The sequence below is a fragment of the Acomys russatus genome, chromosome 16 (assembly GCF_903995435.1).
Source record: "Acomys russatus chromosome 16, mAcoRus1.1, whole genome shotgun sequence".
Lineage (NCBI taxonomy): Eukaryota > Metazoa > Chordata > Mammalia > Rodentia > Muridae > Acomys > Acomys russatus.
In genome coordinates, this window is record NC_067152.1 from 13738295 (window position 1) to 13753398 (window position 15104).

General features: G+C 49.0%; 1 protein-coding gene across 1 annotated transcript in view; it reads right to left on the reverse strand.

Annotated features, from left to right (window-relative positions):
* Positions 1-14715, reverse strand: part of Ypel2 (yippee like 2) — a 54274-nt gene extending 39559 nt beyond the window's left edge. The window contains exon 1 of the mRNA XM_051158221.1: positions 14511-14715. Within this exon, the coding sequence (XP_051014178.1) occupies positions 14511-14659 (149 nt within the window). The 5' untranslated portion in view covers positions 14660-14715. The remainder of the gene's footprint in view (positions 1-14510) is intronic.
* Between the last annotated feature and the right edge of the window lie 389 nt (positions 14716-15104).

Consider the following 15104-nt stretch of genomic DNA (forward strand, 5'->3'; position numbering starts at 1 on the left):
AATGGCTCCCATAGGCTTATATCTGGGTGCTTAGTCACCAGGGAGGAGCACTATTTGAGAAGGATTAAGAGGTGTGGCCTTGTTGGAGGGGGTGTGGCCTTGCTGGAGGGGCGTGGCCTTGCTGGAGGGGGTATGTTATGGGAGGTGGGCTAGGCCCAGTGTTCTGCTCTCTGCTTGTGGATAAGATAAAGGCCTTGGCTACTTCTCCAGCGCCATGCCTGCTTGCCACCATGCTTCCTGCCATGACTAAAGTGACCTCTGAAACTGTAAGCCCCCACATAAATGCTTTTATAAGAGTTTCCTTGGTCACAGTGTCTCTTCACATCAATAGAGCAGTGTCTAAGACAGGTTGAACGAATGGCCCAGTGAGAGCCCTGCTACTCCCCTAGAGGACCTAGGTTTGCAGAGCCCACGTCAGAAGACTCCCGACTGCCTCTAACTCCAGCCCCAGTGAACCCAACAACCTCTTCTGGCCTCCATGGGCATCCACAGACACGTGAGTAACACTTGATGTACGTGCACACACTCACACGCTCTTTTAAACCATGTATACACCACATACATACATGAATAATAAGGACACCAAGCCCAGCTTGAAATGAGTGGTCTTAAAATTGCTAAAATACTACGGAACCGCATAACCTGGGGAAGCAAAAGAAAAGAAACTGCCCAATTTCGGGAGGCAGAGGCAGGTGGATCGCTGTGAATTCAAGGCCAGCCTGGTCTACAAAGGACAGCCAAGGCTACACAGAGAAACCCTGTCTTGAAAAACCAAAAAGAAAAAAAAAAAAAAAGAAGCTGCCCAACCAGTATACAGATTTTTGAATTTTTGCTGTGAGGGCAGGAAAGAATGAGAAATCTAACATACAAAATCCCAGAATAAAATAGGCACCGTGTCTCATTCCTGTAGTCCCAACACTCAGAGGCAGAGAGGCAAGGACTGCCGCAGTTCAGGACTAGCCTAACCCACATAGAGTTCTAGGCCACCCTGTCTCAGAAACAAAAATCTTCCAACTCTATCACAAGAGTTCGTACCATGTGATTAGCTTGCAAACTTGTTCCTTGGAGCATCCATCTGAGAAAACAGACATAAACAAACTACAGCTTGACAGGAGGGTCAGAGCAGAACGGGCCAAGACCATGGATTTCTGATGGTCTTGCTGGATCCTAGGGTCAGTGCTGACTCAAGAAGAATGAAGAGCTGCGGAAGTTTCTGGCAATGCTTCATGACTATCATTAATCATAATCAAGATTGGGTAACAAAAAAACATGGGCCTCTGAGCAAGCAAGTTGCAAGCACTGAAACCTTATTCACTGCTAACGCTACTCAGCCTTGGTGAGGCCCTCATCTCCTCCTCCCTAAGCTTACGGACTGAGATGGGCAAGGCTGTGCATACCTAGAATTCTATCGCTCGGTTTAAGACCAGCACAAACAATAAAGCGAGCCTTCATGGGCCTGTGCTATATAGCAAGGTCCTCTATCTCAAAACCAAGGCTGCCTAGGCTTCACTTCCTGCCTAAGGCTGGCTCTCCGGATGTGCCTTCTGCACCTTTGACCCCTTTCTAAAGAGTACATTCAGTAAACTCCCACCCAAGAAGACACTTGACACTAGGCTGGGATGAAGCTCAGGGTCACTTAACTGCCCATGACGCCCTGGGTTCAACTCCCTGCAGGTACTGGGTTTTTGTTTTTATGTTTGTTTGTTTTCTCGAGACAGGTTTCTCTGTGTAGACCAGGCTGGCCTCAAACTCACAGAGATCCGCCTGCCTCTGCCTCCCAAGTGCTGGGATTAAAGGCGTGCACCAACACCACCACCACCAGGCTCAGGTGCTGTATTTTTAAAATGTAACTTTATTACTGTGCGAATGTGTATGTATCCGTGGATATGTATGTATGCTTGTGTGGGCATCATGACTCGCACTCAGTTCACCAGGCTTGCACACACACAAAAAGCACATTTACCCACTGACTCACCTCACTAGCCCTTGTAAGCAGTTTTTGTTTAAATGTATTGAGTGTTTTTGCATTCATGGTTGTATGTTCACAAGAGTGCTTGGTGCCCGCGGGGACCAGAGGGCACTAGATCCCCTAGAACTGGAGTTACAGATGGTTGTGAACCACCAGGCAAGTCCCAGGGATTAAGCCCAAGTGCTCGTAACTGCCAAGCCATCACTTCAGCCCCTAGAAGTAGCTCATTGAAAGCTCCATCACTGACTCTTCCCCACAGGCTGGCTACTATCATCTTCACTGCATCCTTTCTCTCTACCCCTCTGTCACGCTGGGACCAGAACCCTGGGCCCTGCACACACTAGGCAGGTGGATGGTCTGCCACCCAGCCCCACTTTGCCTCCTTAAAGACCCCCTGACGAATCTCTCCCCTTTTTATACTTCAGGTCCCCTAACCGACTCTAGTTTTTGTTCTTGGTTAATTGGATAGTGTTTGTTTGTTTGTTTGTTTGTTTATGATGTGGAGACCAAACCTAGGGCTGCAGGCATGCCTGGCAAGCTCTATACCACTGAGCTACACACTCCCCATCCCTGGCTATGCTGCTTAATCCTATCACCCATGGCAGTCCTCACCAGCAGCCCTGCACAGGTGCCTGTCCTTTCAGAGGACTACTGTCCTTGCTTCTTTTTGGTTTGTTTGTTTGTTTTTTCCTAGACAGGGTTTCTCTGTATAGCCTTGGCTGTCCTGGACTCACTTTGTAGACCAGGCTGGCCTTGAACTCACAGAGATCCACTTGCCTCTACCTCCCGAGGACTGTGCACTACCACGCCTGGCTCCATTCTAGAATCTCAAACACAATTTGGCCACACCGCTCTCATGTTTCAAACCCTCTACTAGTTTCCTACCAGACTACAGGGCACAGTCCAAACCACTCTGGTGGCACCAAGAACCCGAGTCAACCCTATATATTTTCATTGCCTCCCCACTCCACTCCAAACCCAATAGGCCACCTTACTTACTACACTGTTTCAAACCATTTCAGTTACCTACTGTATTTTAATCCCACGCCCCGTAAGTGCCCACTTATCCCTTAACACCCAACACAAATCAAACCCCGAAGCAGACCTGGCAGCCCCCCATTCCCACACACAAGACAGGGCAGTTTCCTGACCCGCCCTTCACAGTGGCTCCTTCAGGACTCAGCAGTCAGCACTAGGGAGCCTTCAAAGATAGCTAACCTCAAATCTTACTCTGCGCTGCTCCTGTGCCCCTGCACACTCTTACACACATTAATGGGACTCACCATTATCTCTTGAGTGGCCAAGTCACCAGGGCTGGAAGACCCAGCACTGTGAGGTCATGGCCCACATGAGCTGTGCTGCATGAACCTCTCTGTTCTGCCTCCCTGAGCCTTCATACTCCATTGTACCCCATGAGAGCTTCTCACTTGACCTCACCAGGCTGTAGGTGCCTTCCGGAGCCGAGAAGCTCTGAGACTTCCAACCTAGGCACCGTCTTCTCCAAGGGTGCCCTTACAGAACCCACAGAGATAAGCCCTGTGTCTGGCTTGGATCAGGGTCGGCATAGGATCCCTCAACCTTGCCTCTAATGAACAGGAGAGGTCCCAAACAACCCGCACTTTTTTTTTTTCCTTCCAGGCCACCCCTGCCATCCTTCAGTAATAGCCGTTTGTATTTGATCAGGCTCACAAATGACAATCCTGGTTAAAACAAAACAATCACATTCTACGCTCTGTGACCCAGAGCGCTACCTATCCCATCCTTCTGCCCTGAGGCAGGGCTATACTTGAACCATAATGAGAAACAGCCATATAGGAGCCCTATTGAGAACACAGCCTTAGAAAATGAGCCGAGCTACGAGTGGTCTTGTCTGGAACCCCAAACCTCAGGAGATGGAAGAAAAAAAGCTGCTGTAGGCTTGAGGTGAGCCAAGACAAGTGAGTTCGAGGCCAGCCATAGCTACACAGGAAGATTAAATATGACCAACTCCCCCCCTCCCCCAAAGGATACAGTATGGCCTCTCTTCAGAAGCTACACAGCCAGAGCTCTCTCCTTGTCACCCACCTCCAGTCTGGTCCCCTCAGAACTCAAGCTCTCAGAACCATCTTCATTTTCAGTTCTATTTATGTGTTGTGATCACATCTGGGCTCCCCAAACTGAACTACCTGCTGAGTTAATGGACATCTTGGAGGCCGGGCACTGTTGTGACCTTGAGCGCACTGATGGGTCTCCAGGGGCACAGCTGGAGCCTCAATTAGCTACAAGTTACCCATCCCAGACCTGCCAATACAATGCTGTCATTCAGCTGTCAGCAAGCCTTTGGCTTTCTCACTTTTATCCCCAGGTCACATAAACCCCACGTTCTAGACACGGAGAAAGGGAAGAGATAGTATTGAAAGGGTGCCTTTCGATCACCAGCCTGTAGATGGATAGATTTTTTATTTCAGGGTATGGGGTGGGGTAGAGGTGGGAGAGGGAGAGAGGAGGAGAGGGGTAGGGGGAAAGGAGAGAGAGTCAGAGACAGACAGACAGACAGACTGACTGACTCCATGCTGAATTTCTGGCTTCTCTATATGGAAACAGCAAGTAGACCCTATCCAGAAGACAAACCTTTCTCCTTTCAGGCCTGGTGCTCAGAGGACAGATTGCCTTTCCATCTAAGAAGCTTCCACAAACTAGTTTATGGGTCGTCCCAAAAACTGGGCATGAAGTACAAAGCCGGACAGTTCAGCCGGACTGGCTGTGGGCACATGCGTGAAACCCTGGTGCTTCGAAGGCTGAAGCCGGAGGGACCAAAGTCCAAGGCCGCCCGGGTGGCAGAGGGGCGCCTTAAACTGGCCATGCAGCCAAAGGTGACCTTGAAACCCTGAGCCTTCTGTCTCCCAGAAGAGGACTCTGGAAATGTATTTTTGATTTCTGTGCCCCACAGAGCTTAAACAATGAAAGACTCTACAAGCTATGTGGTAGGACAGCATGGCCAAGGCCACTCTGTGTAGGACACGTAGTAAGACACTGCCTCAAGAGATGGGATAACCATTGAGATGTAACAAGAATAAATTAATAAAAATTAAAAAAAAAAAAAAAAAAAAAAAAAAAGTTGAGGAAAAAAAAAAAAAAAAAAAAAGACGCTGCCTCAAAATACAAAAACAAAAATACAGGGCTAGAGAGGTATAAATATAAGATGTGCATATAGGGATGGTGGAGGGCTTCAAAATGCAAAAGAAATCTTTCAAAAGTCTATTTCTTGGACTAAGGGCACAGCTTGGTGGCAGATTTAGCTTGCCTGCCAGGTCCAAGGCTTTGGGTTCAATTCACAGTGCCACAAACATATAATAAATAAAATTTATCACACACACAAATTATTAGTTTTGTTAGGTTATGGTGGTGTGTGTGTGTGCGTGTGCGTGTGCGTGTGTGTGTGCACGTGCGCGCCCAAGGCAAGCACATATCTGAGGCTAGCCTGTTCAGGATCAAAACAATCCTCCAACCTCTAAGTGCTTGGATTATCGCTATGCACCACATATCTATAATATGATATAATACAATGTATCTGAGAATTCTGTCAAATCCTAATTCAGGTTCTGAATGAGAATGCCGAATTCCCTTGAAACATCATCAGACTCAATTCTTCACCATTAAATTGCAGAAACAGAAAGATGGCTAGGGTTTGGATCATTAGCTGCTCTTCCAGAGGACCTGGGTTCAATCCCCCAAGCACCCACGTGGTGGCTTCACATCCATCTGTAAGAAAACTTCAGTGTCAGGGGATCCAACCTCCTCTTCTGTCCTCTTCACCGACACATATACAGGCGAAAGACTCACACACATAAAACAATAGTAAATGCCAAACTGAGGGAAAGTAGGGGTGAAGGGACTAGGTGACAGCCTAAGGCAGAAGGAAAAGTGACAGATTAGGCACAAGAAGAAACTAATTTTTGGTCCTTATAAATGGAGTAGTTAGAAGCTATAGTTAGGTGTGGGGATAACCTTTTCCTCAAATCCGGGAGAAACCAAAAATCTTCAAATTCCAGCCTTTGGAGGTAAAAGCAGGAGGTTCAGGAGCTCAAAGTCAGCCTAGACCACACCACAAAAGGCAGGGATTTAGGGAATGAGAATGAATGTATCTGTCAATTTTTTGTTTTGTTTTAATTTTTGAGACAGGGTTTCTCTGTGTAGCCCTGGCTGTCCTGGACTCACTTTGTAGCCCAGGCTGGCCTCCGGTGCCCCTTGCGGCAGCAATGGCGCCCAGGCAGCGTTCTTTCCCCTGTGTCAGATGACTTCTAAGCACCCCATAGCCTCCCTTTGTCTGTGCCCTTCAGAATACACAGCCCCCCCTACTTAGAACCTCTTTATTCAGCCCCCACCTCCAAAGCCCCACCCTTCCCTCCCCATCTCCACAATGACTAAGCTCTTTCTATCTTGTACCCTGGTTATTTACACAGATACCTCCATCATTGGTTATAGACAATGTACTTCTAGGGAGACAGGGTCTCTCTGTGTATCCCTGGCTGTCCTGGACTCATTTTGTATGCCAGGCTGACCTCAAACTCAGAGATCCACCTGCCTCTGCCTCCCAAGTGCAGGGATTAAAGGCGTGGACCACCACGCCTAGCCCAGATCCATGTCTTAACTGCCAAAGCCTTATTATCTGAGTAATGATTATTACCCATGAAAATAAAACAACCAAGATCACATTTTAGCCAGGTTTTGAAGTTCTTTTATTACCATTCCAAACCTTCACCGGCAGTCATGGCCAATCCTAACCTCCCAAGCCCTGGTACTATATTCCCAAGCACAACTGGAGAAGAAACCAAACGTTCCAAATCATTAGGAAGGTCAGTGTCTCCCAGGATCAGCCAAAACAAAGGCAATCTGACACTGCCAAGTTCATCTCCCATTCACCCAGAAACCCTGTTGGAGCCCAGGCACACCCACTGGCCATCGCCACATCAACCCTTCCAAGCCCATTGACAAACATGCAAGAGACCCACAGCCCTGCTTTTTCAGTTTTTTTGTTTTGTTTTGGTTTGGTTTTTGTTTTTTGTTTTCTGGAGACAAGGTTTCTCTGTGTCACCTGGCTGTCCTGAAACTCAAGAGATCTGCTTGCCTCAGCTTCCCTGTGCTGGGATTAAAGACGTGGGCCACCACAGACCCGCCAGGCCTACTTCCTTCTGAATTGTAACTTTTGTTTGGACATGCCGCATTCTCAAGACCACAAGGAAAGATTGCCCTGTAGCTGTAGAGCAGCCGTGCAGCAGAAATGCAGGCAGCAGCATTGTACCACGCTGGCAGAGATGCCCTGGTGTTGAAAAGGTTCCTTTACCATGGCTTGGAGGAGGCACATTTTGCTTAGGACTGAAATATTTGTTGTTGTTGTTTTTTGAAACAGGGTTTCTCTGTTTAGCCTTGGCTGTCCTGGGCCTGCTTTGTAGATCAGGCTGGCCTCGAACTCACAGTGATCCACCTGCCTCTGCATCCCGAGTGCTTAGGACTGAAATATTATGGGCAATTTAGGGCTAGATCAGAAGTGGGTACTCCTCTAAAATGTGCAGGGAATAGAAAGGACCTCTGACCTGAGAAAGAGAAGGTAGGATCTGTACTTGGAGCCTGTTTCTCTCATATCCTAGGCTGACCATGAACTCCCTGTCTCAACCTACCAAGTGCTGGGATTACAGATGTGCAAGGCCATGCCTGCTTTAGAAGATGCTAACACTCGAAGCTAAGGCTTCTTAGCGCATCCTAAGTAGGAAATTGCTCTTACATCCCAAGCTGCCTCCACCTCCCTAGTATCCACTGAGCTTTGCTTTACCTAATTAGAGCTGTGTCTTAAGCAAATCCTCAAAAATTATAAGGTTACCACTGTGGGGGGGGGGGGTTAGGATGCAGGCCTCTGTGAAAGCAAAATCAAGCCATAGTTTTGGCTCTGTACTTCCTGGCAATCATAACAAAAAGAGAAATATGAGCAGTTATAAATTTCCAATTGTTAAAAAAAAAAAAAAAAACTCCAGCAGACCAGTTGCTCAGAAGGGCCACAGCATTTCCTGGCACTATGATCTCCCTAGACCTTATTAGAGGAGACATCCATAGAAGGTTGTAGAAAATCTCCAAGGACACTCAGTCCAGCACTCCTGAAGATGAGAAGAGGGTGACCCATCATGCAGCTTCCAGTCAGCCCAGCTTGAGGATCAAGGCTAAAACAAGAGCAACCACAACAGGTAGACAGCATACTCGGTTTGTTTTCTTTTGTTTTCTTTTTTCTAGACAAGGTCTGTAGCCCTGGCTGTCCTGAAACTCACTCTGGTTTTTTTGGGGGGGTTTGGTTTGGTTTTTGGTTTTTATTTTTCAAGACAGGGTTTCTCTATATAACCTTGGCTGTCCTGGACTCACTCTGTAGACCAGGCTGGCCTTGAACTCACAGTGATCCTCCTGCCTCTGCCTCCCGAGTGCTGGGATTAAAGGCGCCACTACACCTAGCCCCTAGAACTCACTCTGTAGACCAGGCTGGCTAGTGAGCTCCAGGCCAGTCTGAGCTACAGGAAGACCCAGTTTCCAAAAAGATCCAAAAATAAGAGTTGTAGCGCAGCTGTCTACAATTTGATGATCTCTAAATTCCATTCCAGCCAGGTGTGGTGGTGAGCGCCTTTAATCCCAGCGCTCAGGAGGCAGAAGCAGGGGGATTTCTGTGAGACCAGCCAGTGCTACATAGTGAGACCCTGTCTATTAAAATAAGCTTTCCATTCTAATTCTGACAAATTTGAGTGGTGCTTCTGGCTTTCATCTACTTAATATAAATTAAGACTTGGTCGTTGCCCTCCACTCACTGCCAAATCAGTTGATTAGGAACGGACTCCTGCCGGCTGGAGATGAGGCGCTACCTCACACTATTAGTAGTTACTGCCAGCACGCACTGAGTGCCTGCTAGGTGCCAGGCCTGGTTTCTCCGGCACTTCCACCTAATCCTCTCATAAATCCTGAGTGATGGCAACTATTATTGGTCCCATTTTATAAGGACCAAAGATTGAGAGAATTGTAGATGGCCCAAGGTCACAGGGCTAATTATCCGGTTCTTTCTGATTCCAAAGACAGGCCCATAGCTCCACTGTAGGGCCCACTGGTATTAATGAAACGTGTGGTTGCTGACAAACGCTAATGCATGTCAGGAAAAACAAAAACAGAAACAAAAAAACAGTGAGGCCCAAAGTGAGGTCAGCGAAAGAGGCATGGGATGTTTAATAAATAACTCTAAACAACATGGACTTTTCAGAGGCAGGAAACCTATAAATGGAACAAAAAAAAACCAACCAAACAAAAAACTGATCTCAGCACTTGGGAGACACAGGCAGGCGGATTGCTGAGAGTTCGAGGCCAGCCTGGTCTACAAAGAGAGGACAGCGAAGGCTACACAGAGAAACCATGTCTCAAAAATAAATAAATAAATAAATAAATAATAAAAGTGTGGTTCCTTTGGTCTTTATGCTTTTAACCAACAGCTATTTCTCCAGCACCCACTAAATGCCAAGTGCTGTCCAGCAGTGAGCAAGTCAGAATGGCATGGATGCTCTCAATGTTCCATTCCAGTAAACAAGTAGACAATATAGTTTCGGGTGGTAGGAAACTTGTTTTGATGATGATGATGATGATGATGATGATGAGGATGAGGATGATGGAGGAGGAGGCCGCTAGGACCACAGCTGTCAGTAGCTTGCTTGCTTGCTTAGCAAGCTTTAAGTGGGGAGCTCAGCAAGGCATAGAACTCAGCCTGCAATTCCAGCGTTAGGGAGAGAGAGGCTGGGCATAATAAATCGAAGACCACCCTGGGATTCCAAGAGACCCTGTCAAAAGAAACAAGTTAAGGGAACAAAAGAGGCTGTGGGCAAAGAGGTGAGGAGCTGTTGATAACTAGTCAGGGGAAAGCCCAGCTTTCATCTGGAAAAGGGAAATATCAGCAGAAACAAAGAAACAAACAACAGCAGCAGCAGCAAACAACAACAAAAACAGGGTAAGAGATCATGTCTCTTTGAGGACCAGAGTTTGGCTGCCAGCACCCACAGTAACTCCAGTTCCAGGGGTCCTTGTTACTCTCTCATCTGGCGCCATAAATACATGCAGACAAAACTCTTTCAAAAGAAAAAGGTGTAGCCAGGAAGGGGGGAGGCTTGAAGTTGGGTGTGGTGACATACACCTGTAATCCCAGGAGTCAGGTGATAGAGGCAAGAGGGTCAGTAGGTCAGAGCAAGCTTGAGCTACATAACAAGCCGAAGACACAGCCTGTGAGCTTGGAAGATACTCTCACCCGAACGGCACGGCCCATGTCAGAAACTTCACCAGGGCCCGCGTAGTCGCAGTAGAAACGAGGGCGGGAAGGCAGGTGGGGAGAGCCTGAGAGGGCACAGAGGAAGAAGAGCTTGCCACAGACACCAGGAAACCTAGGCAGGTTGCCATCTTTCACAGATCCAAGTAGACAGCATCTTTTGTTATGGATATCGTCAAAAACTTGCCAGCCTTAACAAAATACCTTTAGCTTGCAGGCAGGCAGACAGGAGGGCACTGGCTGGCTTTCCATCACTGTGGGCTAGAATTCAAACCAATGCTTTATACCTGTCAAGTGCACCCAGTGGTTTGGTTGATAGACCCGGGGAAACGCTGACATAATTTCCAAAGGGAAGCAGCTCCCGCTCTCTTCCCAATCCCTTCGCCTCTGCTCTCCTAAGGCTCGTAATCCTGGCCACTCTTCCGCTACTTTCATTTTTTTTCCCCCTACATGCTCAAAACTGGTGGTTCTGAATGTGAGCAGCTAAGCCAAATGGAGCGTTATGTGAGTTAACTTAAACAATCTCACAGTGAATGTTCTTATACAAGACACTTTAAGATTTATTTATTTTATTTATTGCATATGAGTGCTTTATCTGCAGAGGAGGGTATCAGAATAGATGGTTGTGAGCCACCATGTGGTTGCCGGGAATTGAACTCAGGACCTCTGGAAGAGCAGGTGGCGCTCTTAACCACTGAGCCATCTCTCCAGCTCCACAAGACACTTTTTTGTCAAGGACCACAGCACAGTAGAATCTGAATTTAGTTAATTAAGTGCCCCCCCCCCCTTGTAAAGGGAAACTGCAGCTTTAATTCAAAGAAATCTCTTCCACCAACCTGTTTGGACAAAATAAGAGGGGAAATTGAATGTACAGCCCCAGCGGTGGGCTCACGCTTATCTGTGCTTGAAGGCAGAGGTTAAAAGCATCAGAAACTGGGTGACTAAGAAGATCCACCTGAACACACTGTGCCCGTGCAATGGGAAAGAACCAGCTGACAAGGGAAAAGGTGTGGGAACTTGAGTCTCTTATTAACGTCGGATGATAGACAAAGCCCCCCATCCCCCAACCCCCCAAATCAAAAATAAAGTCACAGCCTGCCTTTCCCTCAGGCTACAAAGTCTGGAGCACCAGCCAGACATTAAACAAAATCAATCTCGTCTTCTGCTGGCCAGTTGCTAATCCCCTAGGCCCAATGACTGCCTCGAAGCCATTAACATCGTTACGACAATGAAAATTCACATAACCTGAACAGCACACACGCAAGCACCGCTCATATCTTCAGCCCATCCCCCCCCCCCCACCCCACCCCCGCCACGGGCTCAAACATCCAGGGGTACGCACACAACAGTGAGGAGTGGCCTCGAGTGAGCTGGAGCGTAACGGGGTGCAAGGGTTGCCAGGCAGTCTCTTCCCCTCTTCACCAAAGCTTTTGAGGGTCCCACTCTGTAACCCCACCTAGCCTGGAACTCGCTACTATGCAGAGAACTCAAGAGCTGACTGCCTCTGCTTCCTGAGTTGGGGGACCAGAGGTGCACACCATCATGTCAGGCCCCTTAGACTTTTCAAAGGGATTGGCGGCTCAGTGCTCTGAAAGCTTGCACCCACATGTGGGACATCTATCTACCTGACTTTGCACTCCACATCTTCAGTGTGGTCATCAACTCCAAGGAATCAGCCACCTGCATCATCTAATGGGCGCACTCCACCCCCACACCCCCTATTAGCACCTCTAAACAGATGTGAGCCAGCCTGTGGCTACATGGTGCTCCAGCCTACAAGGCCAGCCTGGACTGTAGCAAGAAACCCTGTCTCAAAATGAGACAAAGGAAAAAAGAAACATCTCTGGAGTAATTAACACACTATACATATATATATGCATACGCGTGTAAGTGAAACACGCACACATATTATTTTTTAAACTGGTTAATTTCTAAACACTACTCTGGCCATCACGCATATTCAGGCTGGAGGACCTCTGCCCTAAAACAATGTTTCTCAAACTGAAGGTCATGACCCATTTGGTTAGGAAATCAAATTAATGAGTCATGACCACCAACTGATTTTCTTTTTCTAATGAAGCAGGAAAACACACACACACACACACACACACACCATATACTTCGGGTAGTGTGGCAAGAGTTATTGCTTCCTACAACTTCTTCAGTAGGAGGCCAATAGCATTTGCTATAATATATTCCTTGCTGTTTGAAAATCATTATTCTAAAGAACTGAAAGGTTTTTGTTTTCTTTTGAGACGAAAGTGTCTCCCTACACATCCCTGTCCAATCTGAAAGCTTTTTATACAGACCACGGTGGCCTCAGACTTGCAGTGAGCTGCCTTCAGCTTCAAGAGCTCTGGGGTTAGTCATATCCCACCATTCCTAGGCAGGAAAACTGTATTATTTGTATTTCAGAGACAGTTTTACTGTGTAGCCTTGGCTGTCCTGGACCAGCTTTGTAGACCAGGCTGGCCTCGAACTCACAGCGCCAGGATTAAAGGCGTGCACCACCACTGCCCGGCTAAAGGTATGCTATGTATGTTCCTTATTTCCCGTTTTCCACCCTTCAAATCAAGCAAAGAGATCCAAAAGACGATGTTACTGAATTCTAAGCTAAGGCAGAACGCAACTGAGGTCGTGCCTGAGCCCCGGGACGCAACTGAGGTCGTGCCTGAGCCCCGGGACGCAACTGAGGTTGTGCCTGAGCCCCGGGACGCAACTGAGGTCGTGCCTGAGCCCCGGACCCGCACTCCTCCATCCCATCTGACCACAGAGTGCCAAGGGGGAAGTTTATCCAGCTCTCGTAAGGCTGAAGAACTCATATCTGGTATGTAAAGCCACTCATATCACAGCTGAGGACAAAAATAGGGGTGGGGGCAGTCATACCTGAGTATGAACCAGGCACAATGATACCTATGTATGAAAATGTCATAATAAAGCCATTATATTGTAAACCACAGAATTTTTTTTTAATTACATAAAAAAAAAAAAAAAAAAGAATGAAACTTCCTCAAAGGTTAAGACTATCAAATGCTACGAGAGCAGAGGACTGAGGGACTGATGTCGGGTAAACCCTACCACAGTGTGGGGCAAAAAGAGAAGCAGGCGTGAACCCCATCTCACTCATCAGATCCTGTGAGCTCCCAAGCTAGGGGACTGCAGAGCCTCAAGCATGAGATTGACTTTAAGTCCCTTGTGCCTCTAACGTTCTCTGTAAATGGGGTACAGAAAAGTAAGCCTTAGTGCTCTGGACACGGAGCCCATCTTACAAGAACGAAAAGCATGAAGGGAAAAAAAGAGGAGGGGGATAGACTCCAAGTCAGTGGCTCAAAGACCCTCCAACGTGGCACCAAAGGATAAACTAGCCAGGAGGCCAAAAAGCAAAACCCTAGCAGAGCTCCGGGGCAGTCCCATTGGCCATTTCCAGCAGCCTTGATTGTGGAAGGCTGCCGAAACCGGAGGATGCCCCACTCAGCTTTTAAAGACTGGATAAAAGTGAAATCAGAGGTGGCAGGCAGTTCTTTGCACAAGGTGTCCAAACAAACAGACTTACACCCTCTGGTTAGTAGTGCCAGCCACGAGACAGGAGTAATGCCCCGCTGTTTCGGGGAAAATCACCCAAACAGAGACAGCAACCAGGCAGGTGAAACTCGAAGCAGGAAGAGGCCAGAGCCAGTTTCGGGGAGGGACCCTCTGCAGAGGCCCCCGCAGCGGGTCTAGCAACAGAGTTCGCACCCACCCCTTGGCAAGGCCGCTGGGAAGGCGCCAGGGAAACGTCCAGGCAGGAACTCGCTGCGGTTCCCTTGGCCAGGGGCTGGCGAACCGCTCCGGGGACTTTTGAGGGCGTTGTGCCCCAGACCCAACTGTCTCGATGGAGACCCAGACCGCACAGCCGGGTGCCACTGTGTGCCAGCCGTGGGGAGATCACGCCGAACAAGGGAAGCGGCGGCGCCCAGCTCAGGGGGTCCTAACAATCGCTGGCCAGTTTGCCGTCGTGCCCAAGTCCCGAACCTAGAGCGCGCGCCAGTGTTTGTAAACAAACCGGTCACGTGGCCGCGGCAGCCCGCCCCTGGAGCCTCGGGAACCCTAAAGGAGCCCCCGCGGGACCTGGCCAGCATCACCCTAGCCGAGCCGGGCTGCGCGGGAGCCCGACCGTCCCCAAGGCGCACAGCTCTAACCCGAGTGGACAGCGCCCCACGCCCACGCGAGCCCAGTCCACGATCCCCTTACCTGGCGACAGGCTGCCCGGTCTGGCCAGCGCCGGGCTTGGCTGCTTCAGATTGTTTGGCGACGAAGGACAGCACGGCTGACTCTAGCGCTCCCTGCGCGCTCTTAAAGCCACAGTCTCCGCCACCGCCGCGGCCACTGCCGCTCCGCATCCCTCCGGAGTCCGGGCCGGGGGCTTGACGGGTGACAGACGCGCCCCCGCGCCTATCCCATCGCCTCAGCACATAGCAACATGTCACTGGTTGGTCCGGCACGGCCGCAGCCCATCCAGGAGGAGCCAATCAGCGAAGGACGGAACTCCGCCCCTGCTTCCCCTGCCTCCCGCCTCCAACCCCCACCCACCCCTCTGCCCTGGCGGGGCGCGCGTGCGAGGAGTGTGGCCAGCTCTGGGTCCCGCCGGTGCTGGCAGCTGGCCGGCAGGGCTGGGAGGAGAGGTGATTAGGGTGGGTGACCTCTCGGAGATAGGAGCCTGTTTGTTTGGGTTTACTGGGATTCCCAGGACCGGGGGCTATGTTGGGAAGTGGGATTTACAGTGCTTTAGCTTGGAGAACATGGATAGTAATCTCTCCCTTTACTTTTAAGTCATTCCTGACCCAG